Source organism: Sphaeramia orbicularis, chromosome 11, assembly GCF_902148855.1.
Source record: "Sphaeramia orbicularis chromosome 11, fSphaOr1.1, whole genome shotgun sequence".
In the NCBI taxonomy this organism is placed as follows: domain Eukaryota; kingdom Metazoa; phylum Chordata; class Actinopteri; order Kurtiformes; family Apogonidae; genus Sphaeramia; species Sphaeramia orbicularis.
This window is the reverse complement of record NC_043967.1, coordinates 15,683,658-15,701,728: the sequence shown is the minus strand read 5'-3', so window position 1 is coordinate 15,701,728 and position 18,071 is coordinate 15,683,658. Positions and strand designations below refer to the sequence as shown.

At 37.5% G+C, this 18,071-nt stretch overlaps 1 protein-coding gene across 1 annotated transcript in view; it reads left to right on the top strand.

Moving 5' to 3' along the window:
- The first annotated feature begins 4,050 nt into the window (after positions 1-4,050).
- kcnh8 (potassium voltage-gated channel, subfamily H (eag-related), member 8) overlaps positions 4,051-18,071 on the top strand; it is a 95,697-nt gene continuing 81,676 nt past the window's right edge. The window contains exon 1 of the mRNA XM_030148160.1: positions 4,051-4,207. Within this exon, the coding sequence (XP_030004020.1) occupies positions 4,132-4,207 (76 nt within the window). The 5' untranslated portion in view covers positions 4,051-4,131. The remainder of the gene's footprint in view (positions 4,208-18,071) is intronic.

Genomic DNA, 18,071 nt, shown 5'->3' with positions numbered 1-18,071 from the left:
CCACAATGAACATTTGAAAGATAAACAGAACCACAGTGCTTCAGTTTCAGCTTCACAGTTTGTCATGTGTGCTATGGATTGGGATTGTCTCTCTCAACTCACCACATATTTTTTATTAGTAAGTTTCTTTTTTTTTAATCAGTTACTAGAAACTTCAGGCGACCCCATTTGAATTCCAGGTGACCCCAAAGTTAAAGGAACAATGTCAAGAAAAGTGGGAGAAGTGGTCTGTTATTACAACAGGATGAGGACAATTTTATTGATAACAACAATGGTGCAAACTGTAGAGACATGGTAATCCACTTTGTTCTTTCTCTTTTGAGATTTGTATTTCTTTATTTTTTTCTTTTTGTGTTCCCTCTGTATGTCCATATCTGCTACATGTTCTTAAAAAAGGAACAATAAAATGAAAGTGTTAAAAAAACATAAGAAAATTAAATAAATCTCATATTCTCTGAACAAAAGGGTTAAAGACATGTTGAGCCTACACTAAATACAACTGTTTTGGTTTATAGAAGCTGTTTCTTTCTCTAAAAGTGTTGTTTTGCTGTACATACTTCAAATATATCCAGACTGGATCTTAACCCCTTAAGACCCAAATATACACCAGCGTCCAAAAGCATCTACTGATCTAGATTGTTTAATAACTTTAGAGCCACTAATCCTATCAATACATGTAAATAATTGGTGTTAAAAACAGTTTGTCATCTTTTCATGGTCATTAGATGTGACCCATTTGGATGTGCAGAGGTTCCGCAGTGAACATGAAAACACTGTCATCTTCTACAACATTGATTCACCAGTAAAACCCATGGACTTGGATCAATGACAGTGGATGGAGACACTTGGTTAATGTTCAGTTAATGATATATTTTACGGATAAAGTCACTTTTTCTGAAGTTTTCTCTGTTTTTGGTATAATAACCCTCAAATGTAATCTCAGCATGATGATTAAAGTACATGATCAGTAAAAATAAGTATAGGAAAATACCTGATTTTCACTGAAATAAATGCGAAATGGAGAGGATAGTATTATGATAAATAGTGATAAATCACATTAGAAAGGATTAAATAGAAAATAATTAATATGTGAACTCTCACAAAAGTAGCACTGGGTCTTTATGGGCTAATACAGAGACTGAGAAATGCATATGTATGGACATTTGAACTTCACTAAACCAACAAACCTAATGCTGGTTCAGGACTTTTACCCAGTACTGGACACTGAGGCTACATTTTCAGATGTTTTCAATCATTACCTGTGAGTCTGGTGATATTTATTTCAAAATAAATGAGAAATGATTTAATTACAGTTAGATTTACTTTGCTTTTGACTATGTGCACTGTTGTTTTTTTTTGTTTTTTTTTTTTCGTATAGAAACTGCTATCCTTTACTGCGAACTAAATATCTGATCAAGCTCTTCGATGCTTTTATTGGAAGTATTTTAACTTTCTGTTAAATCATCTGATTTGGCAATGCTGCTGAAATACAGTAAAAGTCTCTCAGGAAAACCACAACTGCAGGCTGCAAATTCACAGAAGTACACTTCCTAGTATGGAAGGCTTCTGCAGCAAAAAAACAATGACAATTGTCAAATCTATTTCTCTGTCTGTAACTTAGGTACCTTGAAATTTTTTTCATTTTTTGTGGCTCATATAAGTACCACATAATATCAAATCAAATTTTATTTATATATAAATCATAACAAAAGTTATCTCATGACACTTTAATCGAGACCAGACTCTCAAGCCAATTTACAGAAACAGAATCGTCCAGGAGCAAACACTTGTGACTGGTGACAGTGGAAGGAAAAACGTCCTTTTAACAGATATAAACCTGGAGCAGACCCTGACTCCTGGAGGATGGACGTCTGCTTTGACCAGTTGGGGTGAAAGAGAGAGGGTAAAGGAAGAGAAAAAGAGAGAGAGAGAGAGAGAGAGAGAGACTGGGGGAGAAGGGGGGAAGTAGGGGGAGACACATGGATGCAATTGATGCACAGATCCAATCCAATCCAATTTTATTTGTAAAGCACTTTAAAACAACCACAGTGGACCAAAGTGTTGTACAGAAAAATGAATAAAAAACTAAAATAACACAGTAAAATACAAGAAAAGATTAAAAGACATAGAACAACTGTACAAAAAAAATAAAATAAAAATAAATTTAAAAAATTAAAAATAAATAAAAATACAGATGAATAGATAAAACCTAAATTAAAGAATAAAATACAAGAATAGATTAAAATATAAAAAGCAGATAACTGAACTAAAACTGTCATAAGTAGATCACTTGGTCTAAGTAATATTACTAAAAACCAGAACAAAGGTCCATGACTGTTAGTACTACTACTACAAAACAAGTATTAACAGTGGGTGTACTACTACTACAACAGTTAGTACAAATACTATAAACCTCTACTACCTATGGAACTATAGGATAAACCCTATCACAACTATATGGATAAGTGAGTGATAATGAAGACAGGAGAGGGAGAATATGTACTGCAATAACCCACAAGTTCCTTGTTCTCTACTTTTGTCCTCCTTTGTAAGCAGATCGGATGAATTTGAGCTTAAACCAGTTCCATTTTTATTGAAGAATGCTGTCGAATTCCCACACGAGGGCGCTAGTGTGCAGCGGAAGGTGCAGCTGAAGTGGAAAGAACCTCTGCCACCCACCTTTGTGCAATGGGTGGATAATTTACTTTTCTTGGAAAAGATGAAGTTTTCTTTTCGTGGAAAAATTAATTTGTTTTATCAACAATGGAATCCTTTTTTTTCTACTGTCAACAAGAGTGTCCTGCTGTCTCCTATGTCCTTTTGATGGAGAAATGTGTTGTTAGTATACATTATATTAAGTCTTAATCAGCCCTGAGCATTGTAAAGAGGAGTCGATAATATTATTTATTTTATTGTTGTTGTTGTTTTTTTTGTTGTTGTCGTGTGTGGGGGGTTCTTTCTCTTTTTCGTGTTTAATTGGTTTGTAGGTCTGTTGTATAATTAGGGGTTTTGTTTTTTTGTTTTGTTTTGTTTTTGTTTGTTTTGTATTGTGTCTGTGTGGTTCCTTATGTCTAAGTACATATTTACGTAAATGTATCATTTAAAATAATAATAAAAAAAATAAAAAATAAAAAATAAAAAAAGTGCAGCTGAACATATCTGAGGTAATGACATACATCGCGTGTGATTTTTGCCTCCAGGTGGCGCTAAAACCACGTGTTGTCTTTGTTCCAGCGTTCAGCTGAGTCGTTGCTCAAAGATACAGCATGTGTGAGGGAGAGGAGTGTGGACATGTTAGAAATGGAAATGAGACATGCACTTATTTTACCATACCTCACTTAGTATTACTGCTTTTTTTAATCAAATAAATAATGGTAGATATATGCACTTTTTTCTTTTTAACATGAACTAACTGTGCATCTATGTTTCTACTGCTGCTTCCTCCATATCCCACTGTCTGTTCTTCTTTTCTGTCTGTCAACGTCTTCTGCCTACTCATCATACTAGAAATAAGCATACCAAAAATACACACTAGTAGCACAGCTCATTTACAAGTCAGTATGTATATAAATCTTTTTTTTTTTTTCACACTTAATGGGCAGTCAGTGGAGGTGGCCATGGAGTTTATATCAAAGACTGTGAGGAAATACAGAAAATAGAGAAAACTTGCAATTAAAAGTTGCGTTTGTGTTTGTGTATTGCGCCCCCACACTGAGAAAGTCCCTCATTTGCGTTTTGATCACTATTGTTGTTGAGAATGATTGATGTCTCCTACCATTGCTCGCTGCAGAGAGATGATCATTGAATCCCAAGGCATAATAATGGCATCGCTGACAGGCAGCCTCCCTCTCTCACGGTCGTCCCTGGCTATTACCTGAACTGCACCTGTAGGTTTGGTCTCCTCCTGTGGCTAACACACGCAACAGAGGCTCCCCAGACTCACGGGTGCGCGCGCGCGTCACGTGCACTCTCCCCGGGCTAGGCTTCGCATTGTGCTGACTTGGCCGGATAGCTCCCTGTTCATATATTCTCGGCGTCTCCTCACGCGTTTGGAGCAACCCCGCACGTTTGGACGACTTGCAAATTTCTCCTCAGTAACTTTGATGGGGACTTCGACATTAAGCAGGGAAAATGCCTGTGATGAAGGGATTATTAGCGCCGCAGAACACGTTTCTGGACACAATAGCCACACGGTTTGATGGCACTCGTAAGTTTGCGTTTTGATTGTTTTAACTCCTTCTTTTTTTTCATTGAGTGATTGCATAGAGTTTCCAGGTGGGTTGTGTTCCTCACTTTGCAAGGGATCTGCTGTTTTACAGTAATACAGTAGGTAAATTAATAGCCCATTCTGTAAAACCAACTTAAATTATAGCTTCCAGTCAAGGCTTAAATGTTTTGCACAATTGTGATTTGTTTCCCAGGCTTGTAATTACAGCTAGACAGATATTCCAGGCACAGCCGTTTAACTTCAGAGTGCTAAATGTGTTTTTTTCTCCCTCTCCACAGTAGACAGTTATGGAGATCCAGAGCGCTCCAGGAGCAATTAATGGACTGAGGCTGTCGCTGTCTGTGGTGCTGAAAGCTCAGCAGCACCACAGACAGCGACAAAGGGTTAACTGGACTCTCACACAGGCTCCAGGATGGACATTAACACAACTAGTTCACAACTTGCAGCCTGTGTCACTGATCTGATACATATATTGATAGTGAGCCAAACTTCCTCCAGTATATGCGTGTGAAGTTAACCTTTTTTTATCTGCTCCTGCGGCTATCTTCCTCCCGCCGGTCTGAAAGCAGCAGTCGCATTTATCAAAATTAATTGGTCGGCGGCAGCGATACAGTGAGTCTTTCCGAGGGCTTAGGCGCACACAGGCATTTCTATACGTCAACTTTTTGTCTGAACTCTGGCCTCTTTCCGTAGTAATATTCTTTCTTCATAATGAGTATCCTCTTTACAAGAAGACAGTCTTGTTTTTTCTTACACGTTTGGTTAAGACCACTTTCTCCAGACCATATTGCTCTTTCAGCTCATGTGTCTTTTAAAAGTTATATCTTTACCCTTGGTGTTGTACATTTGGCACCTGTATATATCCAAAGGCATGCACTTTGCAATTCTTAATTTATTTTTTGTTATTTCTTAAATACGCATTGTGCTCCTGTGTGGCATGTTTTGCTTTATATATCCATCCAAAAGTCCTAATCTGTGTTTTTGTTAAATCTGAGCCATCAGCCCTTCATTGTAAAAAAAGAAAAAGTCTAATATCTACATGTCAAGATTATCCTAAAGTTAGTGCTTGAATCCTTTTCTGCACTCATGGCACTCAGGACAGCACCATAATAACCAGACATCCCTGGTTCTCTCAGTTCTCAGATACTCTGCAGGTTGAGCACCACTGCATGAGTAAGAACAGGCTATATGTCGAGTGGCAACAAACATTCGTGTGCCTGGGCATTCAGCCCCATTCTAACACTGGGGAATTGGAGTGGTACTGTACCTAGCACAAGTGGTTTGTCAAGCCGCCACGAGAATGAACTGCTGTCCTTGAGCTGGAAGGTGGAGGAAATTAATGGTGGATTTGAACTGGAAGATGGGCCGAACTGCGGGCAGCGGAGCCTGACGGGACAAATTGGGTCTGATAGCCTGGTCAATAGCAAATATAAAGGAAGTGCGTGGGTTCACTGTTATGTGAGTCCCTTTGACGTCATTCAAAGCCCAAGCGGGCAGGTCAGCCCTGGAAATAGTATATGATAAATGGGTAAAACTGAAAGTAGACAAGACTTAAAGTTGATCTGATTTGCACTCAGGGAATACTTTAAAATTACTGGTGGCCTTTAAAAGAGATTAAAGTTATCCTCTGCTTAGAAAGAGAATTTTCCATGTGCATATATATTGAATTTCTGGGAGGATAAGGAAGAAAATACACAGATATTCTAGATAACCCTAGGTGAAGTTGCTGTAGTTGTTGGAATAAAGTTGTCTGATAGCTCAGCTCAAAAGCTTAACAGTATCTCTGTTTCACTGTGTGCTTTGTCAACTCATGGATTGACAAGCACAAACACCTCTGATCACTGTGTCAGGTTTGGTGTGTCCCTGTTTGCTGCTGTACTGTAACTAAAATAACATAACCTGTCTGTAGCTGTGCACAGTGATGACTATGTGAGAGTGCTGTGACACCTTCTGTCATTACTACAATACTGGGGCATTCAGGTGACTAATCTCACCACCTGTCCGTCACTGGAGCTCTAATTTGCTGATGTGGAGCTTGTTACAATCACATATTGCTCATCGAGGAGTATGTAGTTTTTTGGGGTTTTTTTAGAGAAATAACATGTTGAGAATGAATGTGTTGTCATTTTAACATTACCAAATTGAGCCATTAATCGAAATAAATACTATTTCTTTTATCTTATCCGAAATGGATGCGTCATTTAGAATTAACATTCCTATTAGTATGAATGTGTAAATGCTCTGCAAAGCCCACCATCACACAATACCTCTAAGCTGAAATCATCTCTGCAGTCTTGTCACCAGTACAGAATATTTGCTGACGTGACTTTCTGTCAGCCAGTGATGATATTCATTGGGGAGATGGAGACCGCATTGTTGTCTGTCCCCTAGCCAAATTAAGCAGACGGTTTGGTGGTAAAGTTGTAGCAGAGGACTGTGAAAGTCTCCCAATGAGTGCGGGGTGCTCCCTGTTCTGCAGCATTCTCCAAGACGGCTATTTTATAGCTTTCAGCACAAACTAGTTCCACCTCCACCTAGCAGGTAATTACTGTCACAATCACTGACGCCGAGACTTGGAACAGCTGTGTGCTGAGTCTATATGGGGTGGCGATGGTAATGGTGGTAAATGTGTAATGAATGAAAGAGAGAGAGAATGAATAGAGATTAAGAGACAGAGGATGAAGATAGTGGAGCAAGAAATGAAAGGAAAGTGTGCACTGTTTTCAGCACAATGCTGCTTTGTGACACAGAACTCTATGTGCGTGGATGTTCTGCTGTCTCTTTCTCTGAACATAAGGGTAGTAAAGTAGAAGTTTCCTCTACTGATTAACATTCTTTAAATGCAGCGCATCTAATTAGGCTGTTACAAAGTGACGATGGGATCCTACTGTGGTTATATTCACTGCCAGGTGAATACTTAAAAACTTATCTTGAGTATTGCACACTTTAGAAGCATGTCAAAATAGATCCCAATGTAACAGAGAGAAAAGAGGGTATATAATGTTGCTATGCTGCTGGACCTCATGACTTCTATGAAAACCTAGGGAGCTAATTACTGAGGATAAAAGACCACAGAACACATGTATGTTTCAATGAGGTTTATTTATGTAGAGATAACCTTGACTGTTCGCTTAATAAGCAGAAGTCTATTTATCATACAGGATCAGTAGAACTGTAATTGACTTAATACCCATTGAGTAGAGTTATTTTTACAATCTAATTGTCCAACTTGTGAAAAGCAGGGCATTACTGTCCACAGCGAGGGAGGGACTGTAAAAGAAGTAATGAGTGCAGTTATGAGACTGATGGAGTAATCAATCATCATTGACTGTGGAGCTGCAGGGTGCAGAGGGTTTCTCAGTAACTGGTAGTGGACTGGCACTGCTTTTCCCATTTTCTCCAAAGCCCACTTGATATAGAGACTGTTTAATTCCAGGGTGGAAATAAACAGGAAGGATAGTACTGTCCTACATTAAGAGAACAAATGGTAAAGGATGTCCTCTCTGCAAAAACTGAGGACGTGAATTGCATGTTTTGTGATTTTGTTTTGTCACCACAAATAGAGGAGAAAAATCAACAAAATTCTAATCTCCCAGGCTTGTAATTCATCATAGCTGAAGGCTTAGCTAAGTGTGAAAATGTAAATGAGTGTTTTGAATCAAGAGCAAGTCAGAGGTGTGCACTGGATTTAACAAGTCTTTGACTAAGTGTCCAGTCAACACGACACCGACACCATCATCAGTGCAGACTCAGCAGTCAAATGCAGCCCTCGCTGTAAGGTCACCAGACTGATTATTACTGTGCACTCAAAGGGGGTGAGCGCCTCGTCTGTTCCAGCAAACTTCTGGGACTTCTGTTCCAGAGGCTCCCAGTCACCGTGGACGTTCCGCCTTGTTAAACTGCCTAATTAGTGAGATTCGTCTCCTAATCACCGCCTCTAATGGACTGTCCAAAACGACGACAAACGGGGTTTCACCAGTGGAAGTCTGGGCCAAGTTTGCCATTTATAGACTCGTTTAACTTCTCAAATGAGAGGATTCAGTGCTGAGGAAGACAGAGGGTGTGTGACAGCATGTGAAGAAAGGAGGCAAACAGGGAAATAGACAATGGATGATGAAAGAAATATTGACTGTGACAGAGAGGAAAAGAAAAAGGAGGGGAATGGTAGCAAATTACAGGAATGTAATGACTGGTTTAATGTTTCAGTTTGTGAGAGCCTGGGGGACTGGATGATAAAGAGTCACAAAAGTGATTAAAGATGAGGATTTCTAATCACTTTCCTGCCTTCGCAACATGTGAAATTGTAAATGACTGAAGGAGTGTGTCCATAGGAAAAATTTAAGACCCATTTCCATGCAGTTGTAAGACAATAAGAATACTTCAGCAATAAAATGAATGTTTGTACAAAAGCTCAATAACCTTTTTTTTTGGCTGTCAAACTGATAGAATTTCCACTCCTCCTGGTTGAAAAATGTAGGCCAGGGGTATGCATACACCCAGGGGTACTTGGAAGAAGCCCCAGGGGTACTTGAATTTTTTATTTTTTTTTAAAAAATACATTAAATAAGCCATCATGTACTGAATACAAAATAAATAATGAGAATTTATGCTGAAATGTAAAACACAATAAATACATTCATGTAATAATTTTATTGTCAGTCATTTTGTTTAAACTTTGGTAACATTTTAACATCATTTCTGTTTTATATTATTCATAATGAGTTTATTTTAGTAGCTAAGTAATTGTTTTTTGTTGATGAAAAGTTCAGTTATTAGTTAATGACCTATCTATTTATTTTTCTTATCAATGAAAGAGGGCACTTTTCAGTTTATATTTTGCACACAAAATTTACTTTAAAAAATGTGTTTTTTGTTTTTTTTTATATATATATATATTACGTTAAATATATGGTGTTTTGTTTTGTTTTTTACAAAGTTTTGAAAATATAGACAGACACCTTTGGTACAGAGACAAATTTTGCCAAATTTTTTTTTCAATCAAAAATGCTGAAGTGAGAGTTGGGGGTACTTGGCTAAAAAAGTATATTTCATGGGGTACTCCACTGTAAAAAGTTTGAGAACCACTGATCCAGACTATCTGAATTAAGTTTATCTGGTAGGTACTAGATGTTTCCCGCTTTTTCCTCAATAATTCTCTTCCCAGGGTTAATAAAGTATTCTGATTCTTTTCACATCAGACTTCTAACAGATATGTGCTGGATCACCATTGTCTCTGAACTCTACTGTTGGGTTTTGTGAGTGTATGGTAATTATGGCAGTTTTGCCCTCTTATGATCCCTGATGCTGATTTTGCAATTTGATCAACTTGTGACATTAAGTAGTTATAATTAGTCTCCATTATCTTATGGGAATTTAATTTCTAAACATAATCGGGATTATTTTTCAGTGCATTCACACATGTTCCCTGTCAGCCATGCTTGTGATTCTGACCACAAAAAGAAAAGTCAATCCTCCTTAAGAATCATAAAATTGAAAGTAATTTTATAATGAAAACATGCATTTACAGGCCAGTATTATACTCATCATGGCCAACCCCCCCCCCCAAAAACAAACATCTATATATGTAATTTCTTTGATGACCAGATCATAACACTGCCCCCGTAGCTTTGTACTGCAGACACTAGGCATGATGGGTAATCACTTCATCCGCCTCTCTTCTCACCCTGATGCGTCCATCACTCTGGAGCAGGGTCAATCTGGACTCATCAGACCACATGACCTTTATTCACTGAAACACAGTCCAATACTCTCTATCAAACCGATTGTTTGTTTCAGAACTGATGAGCTACTCACTGCATCAGTTAAGAAATGTATTAATCACTGTAGTAATTATCTAATGGGAGGATCTATTTGCTGAGTTCAATCCAGGTAGGGACTTTTTTGGCCAGGCTGTGGATTGACCCAGTGCAAATCTCTTGTTTACTTAAGGCTCTCCTGTAAAATTAAACTTTTTCCTTCTTGCAGACATGTTCACCCTTTAGCAGATGAATGTGAGAAAACTCTTATAGTGTAAAAGTGTACAGACATCATTCTGCAGAGTGAAAGTCAAAGATTAAGTAAAAAAAGACAGAAATAGAAGAATAAATTCATGTCTTTGAGTGGCAGGGTTGAACAAGTAGCATTCTTTCCAGTATGTTTGGTTTCTGTTGGAGTCTGTGTGGATTCCAGGTGCTGGTTGTTTGATAGCAAATTTCTAAGCTAACAGTAGCTGGTGTTGTACACTGCTGTCACTTCAGACACGCTAGTCACCCTAGTCTTCCACATAGAAATCAATGCAAAGGCTGTCATCATGGATGTAGACAAACAAAAGCCAATGATGGATCCTCCATGTAGGATTTGCATGTGCTTGTATGCTTACGGATGTTGTGCAGGGCATGTCTAAACTAACAATGTCTAGTGTTTCACATTTACAGTGGTAGAGGAACAGAAGAGAGGCTATGATAAACTCAAAAGAAAGCATTAGGATTTTCATGGAAAATCAGTGTATCGGGGCTGTGATATTCGGTGTAGGCAACTGAGATTAGAATAGCAATTGAGATGGCTAATGTCAATACAACAAACCACAAAACCAACTTAGATAAGTACATAAGACCATGGATGAATCTCAAATATGGAGCCATGAAGTCATTAGTTTCACAATTTTTAGTATGTGTTTGAGTAAAATTGTATCTTATTCTGCTTGCAATATTACTCACACATTCAAATAAAACCTGATTTCCTGCATATTGTGTTGGCTCCTGACATCAAATAATCCAAGAAATCAAGATCAGTCATTAAATTATTTTCTAACCCGTTAACTGAGCAAGAGTTCAGAAATCATAATTTTGTTGAATAACCCTGAGTTTCAGTCACTGCTGTCATGTGTCTTGGCATGATCTCTACCGGTCTCTCACATTACTGCTGGGTGGGTTTTGTCACTCATGGTGCAAAAAGGCAAACAGCTGAGCTTTTTTGGATGTGTTATGATTATCCATATTTGTCTTGATCCCATAGGGTTAGACATACGCTCATGTTCCTAAATGTATGTTCCACACAAAATATAAATCACTACAGAAACAGATTAATCTCTTTGTATGTGATGATTACATTTTTAATGGTATGACTAAATCAGATTCAGTATTCTGAGCTAAGTACAACTGTAACCTTGGTTGCCATGGCATGTTGGAGGTAACTATGGTAACCCTGAAGTGACTTTCTTGCTGTTATGTGGCTGCTCTGTTGCAGCTTCTGAGATGCTGGTATGAATTCTGGCAAAGAGGTGAGGAGGTCTTTCCATCCATCTTTGTATATCCCGGACAATTTCTACCTCGCTCCATCTCCATCTTTCATCACTCTACCTCTCACAGCTCCATCACACTTGCTTTCAACTTTCGCCCGCCACATCTCGCTGTGTCCCTTACCCACCCTCATCTGTCTGTCTTGGTGTATTTGTCAGGCTCTCTTTCTCTTTCCCTTACTGGTCCATAACATCCCTATTGCTCACTTCCTCACCTACCTCACCATCAATCCCTTGCTTTTCCTTCTGGTTAACCCCTCCAAGCCCACTTCCTGTCTCCTCTCCTTCCTTCCCTATGCTCATTCAGTTGTTGTTGTAGCTTCGACAGCCCTGGGGCTGCTCTAGGTGGTGGCACAGGACTGTCTGGAACTGGTGAATGTGCATATAGAGCATTTGTGAGGCTTTTTAAACCCACAAATCTGGGACAAAGCAGTGTCTGGACAAGAAATTCTGGCATAGCACACTCACACTGACATGCTTGTTTCACTGTCCCCTTGAGGCTATTCATTGGCATGATGCATTGCTGCTACCCTCACCTCAACTATCAGGCCTGACCTCACCAGAAAAATGACAAGTCCGTTGTTTAAGGGGGTTAAAACATTTCATCATTTCATCAGCAATGTGTTGCAATTGTTTGAATAGGTGTATGTAAAAAAAAAAAAAAAAAAAGAGAGAGAGAGAGAGAAGATTGACCAATGCTGGTCTAGAGACATTGGTTGAAATCACAGGAAGAAATGATTTGGACCGCTATGGTAGGATAACAAACTTCTCAAGCTAAACATCATAACCATAAACAAGAGATTTTTGACTGGAAAGAGAAAGACTCTAATGGACTGAGGAAACTTGACTTCACCCACTGGTGTCTCAACTGTTGTTTAAAGTGAATAGTTTTCAATTTGTCCATTATCATATTAGATTTTTGAAGCAAGAACTGACCATATTTGGATCAAAGGGATGGAGCTGTGGGAGCTGAAGGGATCATAACCATCTTTAAGGGGTTATGGATGAGCTAATGCAAAATGTCAGCTGACTGACAAGGTTAGACATTAAGCTTTATCAGCTTTATCAGCTTAACTAGATCAATTTTATCAAATTACTGAGTTTGTATTTGTAGAGAGAGGCTCAGTGTGACTCTATAGGAGACAGGATCTTTGTAGAGCTAACTTAAGCCCTACAACTTTAAGATACATCTGTGTCATCTTCACTTTAAAGGAAGGTTCTAGCACTTTACCTGTAGCCACAAAATATATTTAACACTCTTTACGTCTTGTCAAAAGCTGGGTATTCTGTAGTAGCGTATTTATGATTATTTGATGTTTAACTTTGCATTATCATTACAATAATACAACGTTGGTGCATTTATGAAATTAAACCACTAAAGATGTAAAGAAAACAGTTGGCCTACACTAGTGTGTGTAGGCTTCTTTGAGTTTGTGATATTGAGGTGGCAAAAAAGAAAGTACCAGGCCTGAATATAGTGTATAATGGTGATTTTGGTTGATGAAATGTTAAAAAAAAATCTATGTATGGGTGGCATATTTTTACAGTTGGACAATATAAAAATTTCTTCAGGCCTACAACAATGATAGCAAAACTTCCAAACACTGGAGAGAGGATGTAATTCAGTTCAGTTCAGTTTAGGTCAGACAAGGCAAGACAAGACAAGTCAACATAACATAACATAACATAACATAACATAACATAACATAAGACTTGATCCCCCCATAGGGAAATTGCAGTGTTTACAGCAAACAGCAGCAACAACAAACACTGTGCAGAAAGAGTAATAATTTTGGTTGATGAAATGTACAAAAATACAAAAAAACATTGTGCAGAAAGAGTAATTATTAAAGCTAGACATGCACACTTTTCCTGAAGAAAATGTAACCTGTGTGCTTGCCTCTTGCTGGATTTGTGGACTTGTGGCTAGGTGTGATGTAAAAGCAAGAAATAGTACCAAAGAACTATATATAAGTAAAGTACAAATATTTGGATGAAAGTTATGTTGTTCTACATTGCATTTGTATGAACAAGCTACTTACTACAAAAAATGTTTGCTAAAACAGTGCAACAGCACAACAGGAAAGAGGAAAAATAAGGGTCAGCTGAATTATTGACACTATTTTTCAAAACCTAAATTTACAGATCACATAAAATTAACAGAAGAATTTGTAATTTGCATGAACATTTTTGAAAAGGTTCGTGTAAATGTGTTATATTTCTCACAAACACACACACAAAAACACACAACTCATGGATGGAGGTGGCGAATTGGGAAAGCAACTAAACAAACTGCACGAAAACCATAAAAGGGGTCAAACCAATAAAGGACCTTTTTATGGGTTCTAAAAGGAGACTAGAAATACAATTTACAATCACCTACTGAGTCTGTCACAGAGATAGATAACACAAAAAGATGGGCCTTAAACGGTATTTAAAATGGGGGTTAGTGGTCAGGATGGGGGGGGGGACTGAGGTGGGAGGGACAATCTCCTTTTAAAGATTTCAACTGACCAATCACAGCCAGGTGAGGACACACATGGCAGGTGCACCAGATCACCACTAACGACCTGTGGACAAGATCCAACCAAGAAAGAAAACCACTGTAGGATCTGTGTCTGGAACAAATGACTATCTCCTGTGCACCCCTCTACCATGTGTCATTGTGGAATTTTCTGGAAAAGACAAATCACACAGTCAATGAAAACCTGTTTATAAACATTTCTCCTTATGGAGAAGACATGGGTGTCCATGTTAAATTCACTAAGAAGCCACCTCTCAAACAAAATGCTGTCAATCCATAACCATACATCCTATCTCAAAAATTCTTGCACGTGAGGCCTGTAGAGAGTCTTGTGAACATATTGATATATAATATGTGGACAAAAGGTCAGAACTGAATAAGCAGTGATTGTGGGAACATGGAGTTAGTCAAACATGTAAAACATATATAAATAAAAATACTTGTTTGCATAATTATTCACCCCCTTTTAATTTTTATGGTCTAATTCAATAGAGGTCCATCCACTTGGTGACAATAATCTCACAATTAGTGAAACACTCCAAGCAGCTCAGGGGGTTAGGTGGGTTATTGAAAGTTCAAGTCAGAGGATGGATACACAAAAATGTCCAAGGCATTGAACATCCCCTGGAGTTCAGTGAAATTCAATAGTCAAGAAATGGAAGGAATGTGGCACATGTGTGAATCTGCCTCGTAACCTGAGTGACCATGTAGGTAGAAGACTAGTGACAGAAACCACCAAGACCCCTATGACTAGTCTGAAGGAGTTATAAGCTTCAGCTGCTGAGATGAGAGACTGTGCAGATAGAAACTGCTGCCCAGGTTCTTCAGCGGTCAAAGCTTTATGAGAGAGTGGCAATGAGACAGCCACTAATGAAGAAAACTCATATTAGATCTTCAACATGCCTTTTGGCAAACTCTAGTCGAGATCTAATATGAATTTTCTTCAACAATGGCTTTCTCATTGCCACTCTCCCATAAGTCATAAGTCATAATAACAAATATGATGAACAATAGTCCCCTGTGCCTGCATGAATGCAAGCACACAAGGACTAAATGATAATAAATAAGTCACGTCACACTCAGGAGTCTTGTGCAGACCCCTGGTACAGATATAAAGATGAGCATACTGACAGCTCCCAAAAGACCTTTTAAACTTCAGACCTCTTCCCCAGTGGCTAGCTGAAGTACAGGTTACACCCTGTTACTAAACATTATTCAGTGGGACCTTGTCTTAGTATAAAAAACTCGTAGTACAAAACCAATAATCTATGAGGTTTATGTCTTTATAGGTAGATTGTTTTGAGTTTTTAAGTCACTTGAAGATATGAAAATAGGTAATTTACAGCAGTAATGAAAAGTATCTGTCAAGAACCAACCAAAAGTGCTTGCAAAATTGAATCAGGCAGACATCATATCAGTGTAGACCCAAAATTGCTTGATGGCTACTTTGTCTGTATGATTTTTGCTTCACTTACACAATAGCAGGACAAAACATTGAATTATGAAAAGAAAAGAAAAGAAAAGAAAAGAAAAAAGAAAAGAAAAGAAAAGAAAAGAAAAGAAAAGAAAAGAAAAGAAAAGAAAAGAAAAGAAAAGATTTTATTGATCCCACCAGGGGGAAATTTAACCGTTTACAGCAGCAGTATGCAACACACCAGTGCACAACATACCAATTATCTATCTAAATGCAGCCTATAGTTGTGTTATTGTAACAGTTGTCATGATAGTTTAGACCTTACTAAGATCTTTTTTGAGCTAAAATATTTTTGTGCTTAAACCAAACCAAACCAAATCAAACCAAACTAAACCAAACCTAGCCAAACCAAACCAAACCAAACCAAACCTAGCCAAACCAACCATACCAAACCTAGCCAAACCTAGCCAAACCAAACCAATCCAAACCAATCCAATCCAAACCAAACCAAACCAAACCAAACCTAGCCAAACTAAATCAAACCAATCCAAACCAAACCAATCCAAACTAAACCTAGTCAAACCGATACAAACCAAACCAAACCTAGCCAAATTAAACCAAACCATTATGTAGTATTTTCGAGTTTACTCTGAGATCATTTGTTTCCTTGACAGTAACTAGACTCAATCTGTGATGCTAACAGGAAAACAAATGGAAACATCCTAGCTGAATTCTCGCTCTAAAACCAAGCTTTAAATGTGCTTGACCAGTGTGGATCGCAATTGTTTTGGCTGGAGTCCCTGATTTATTAGTGTGAAGTCAGGTCAGTCTACCTACAAAAGGAGAGCAGGTAACATCCACACACAACAGATGCCTCCTACTCTGGTTTATACTGTTTCTGTACTCAGTTACAACAAACAACAGCAAAATGGAGCGCAACATTGACTCTAAGGAATATTTAGAACATCAGAATCTGATTTATTTTTTCTCTTTAGTTCTCAATAGACTCATTTTCATTTCTTTGTCATTTTTAGATGATGATAATTTGTCTTTCTGTGTTTGTGGTTAAGACTTTGCTGTTTCTAGTGACCAGACTTTACACAAAAACCACTTTGTTGAATAATAGATTGCTGACTATATATTTATTGTTATTTTTATACATATTATTTCAGTCTTGCTTGATTTTGGCTTTATTACTACTTTATTCACTCCTATTGTTAAGAGCCACATTTCGAGCATTTATCAGTATATTTGTTTATTAAGATTTTGTCAACTTAGAAGGACTTCTAAGTTTGTTTTGGAGGAAATCGTTTGAATGTATTTGTTGATAATGTTGGACGGAGAGATTAGTGATCCCTGGAGGTAAGGGACTGAAATAAAACAATTTTATGTTACTCAGGCAATAGGTGGGAGAGAGAATTACAGTGTGTTATTTTTGTGAAACAGAAACATAAATTGCAGTGTTAAATCTTTAAAATTGATAATGCAGTGAAGTCACGTCTTGATAGTGAATGTGAGTAACAGAGCAGAATCATAAACAGTAAAAGACTAAAATAGATAAACAAAGAATTGGACAAGACACATTTATATATTTCATTGTTTTCTTTCTTGCTTCTTTGCTGCATTGTAAAACATTTTTTTGATTCTGGGAAAGTTGAGGACACTCAGTACTTAGTAGCAACAAAAGTCATCTACTGATCTAAACTGTTTAATACCTATTGATCCATTAATCCTACCAATACATGTAAATAACTGGTGTAAAATGCAGTTTGTCATCTTTTCATAGCCATCAGATATGACCCATTTGGACGTTCAGAGGCTCCGTAGTTACCATGGAAGCACTGTCATCTTCTACAACGTTGATTCACCAGTAAAACCCATGGAGTTTGATCAACAACAGTGGATGGAGACACTTGTTTTACATTCAGTTATTGATATTTCACTGAAAAAGTCACTTTTTCTTCAGTTTTCTCTGTTTCTGATATAAAAACCCTCAACTTTAATCTGAGCTTTTATGAACATCTACATGATCAGTGAATTAAATACAGGAAAATACATGATTTACATTGAAAAAAAATGCAAAAATGAGGTGGATAATATTACAATCAATGGTGATAAATCACTTAAGAGACATTAAATATAGAGAAAAATTATTTTGGGAACTGACATAAAAGGAATACTGGGTCTTTATGGGTTTTAAAAAAAGAGATTCTTGATGTTCTATATCTTTGTAACTTTTGGGACAGTCCCATTCTTAAAAAGGACAAATATTTAGTTAAAATACTCTTAATAGCTGCAAAAAACAAAACTATAACAAGGAACTGGGGGAAGGCAATCATTCCATCAAAGGACGAGTAGACATCCACAACTGAAGAAATAATTCTAATGGAAAAATTAAAACAGAGATTGAGACTGCAAGAAGCACAACTGGATAAAAAGTGGAATAAATGGACTATATTTACACAAAAGCAATAGACTGTTGCTACCTGGGCACATTGTTTTCTTTTGTACTCATTTGTTCTCTTGTTTGTCTTTTCTTTTTGTTTTGTTTGGGGTTTTTTTTACTGTTATTGATTGATTGATTGATTGATTGATTGATTGATTGATT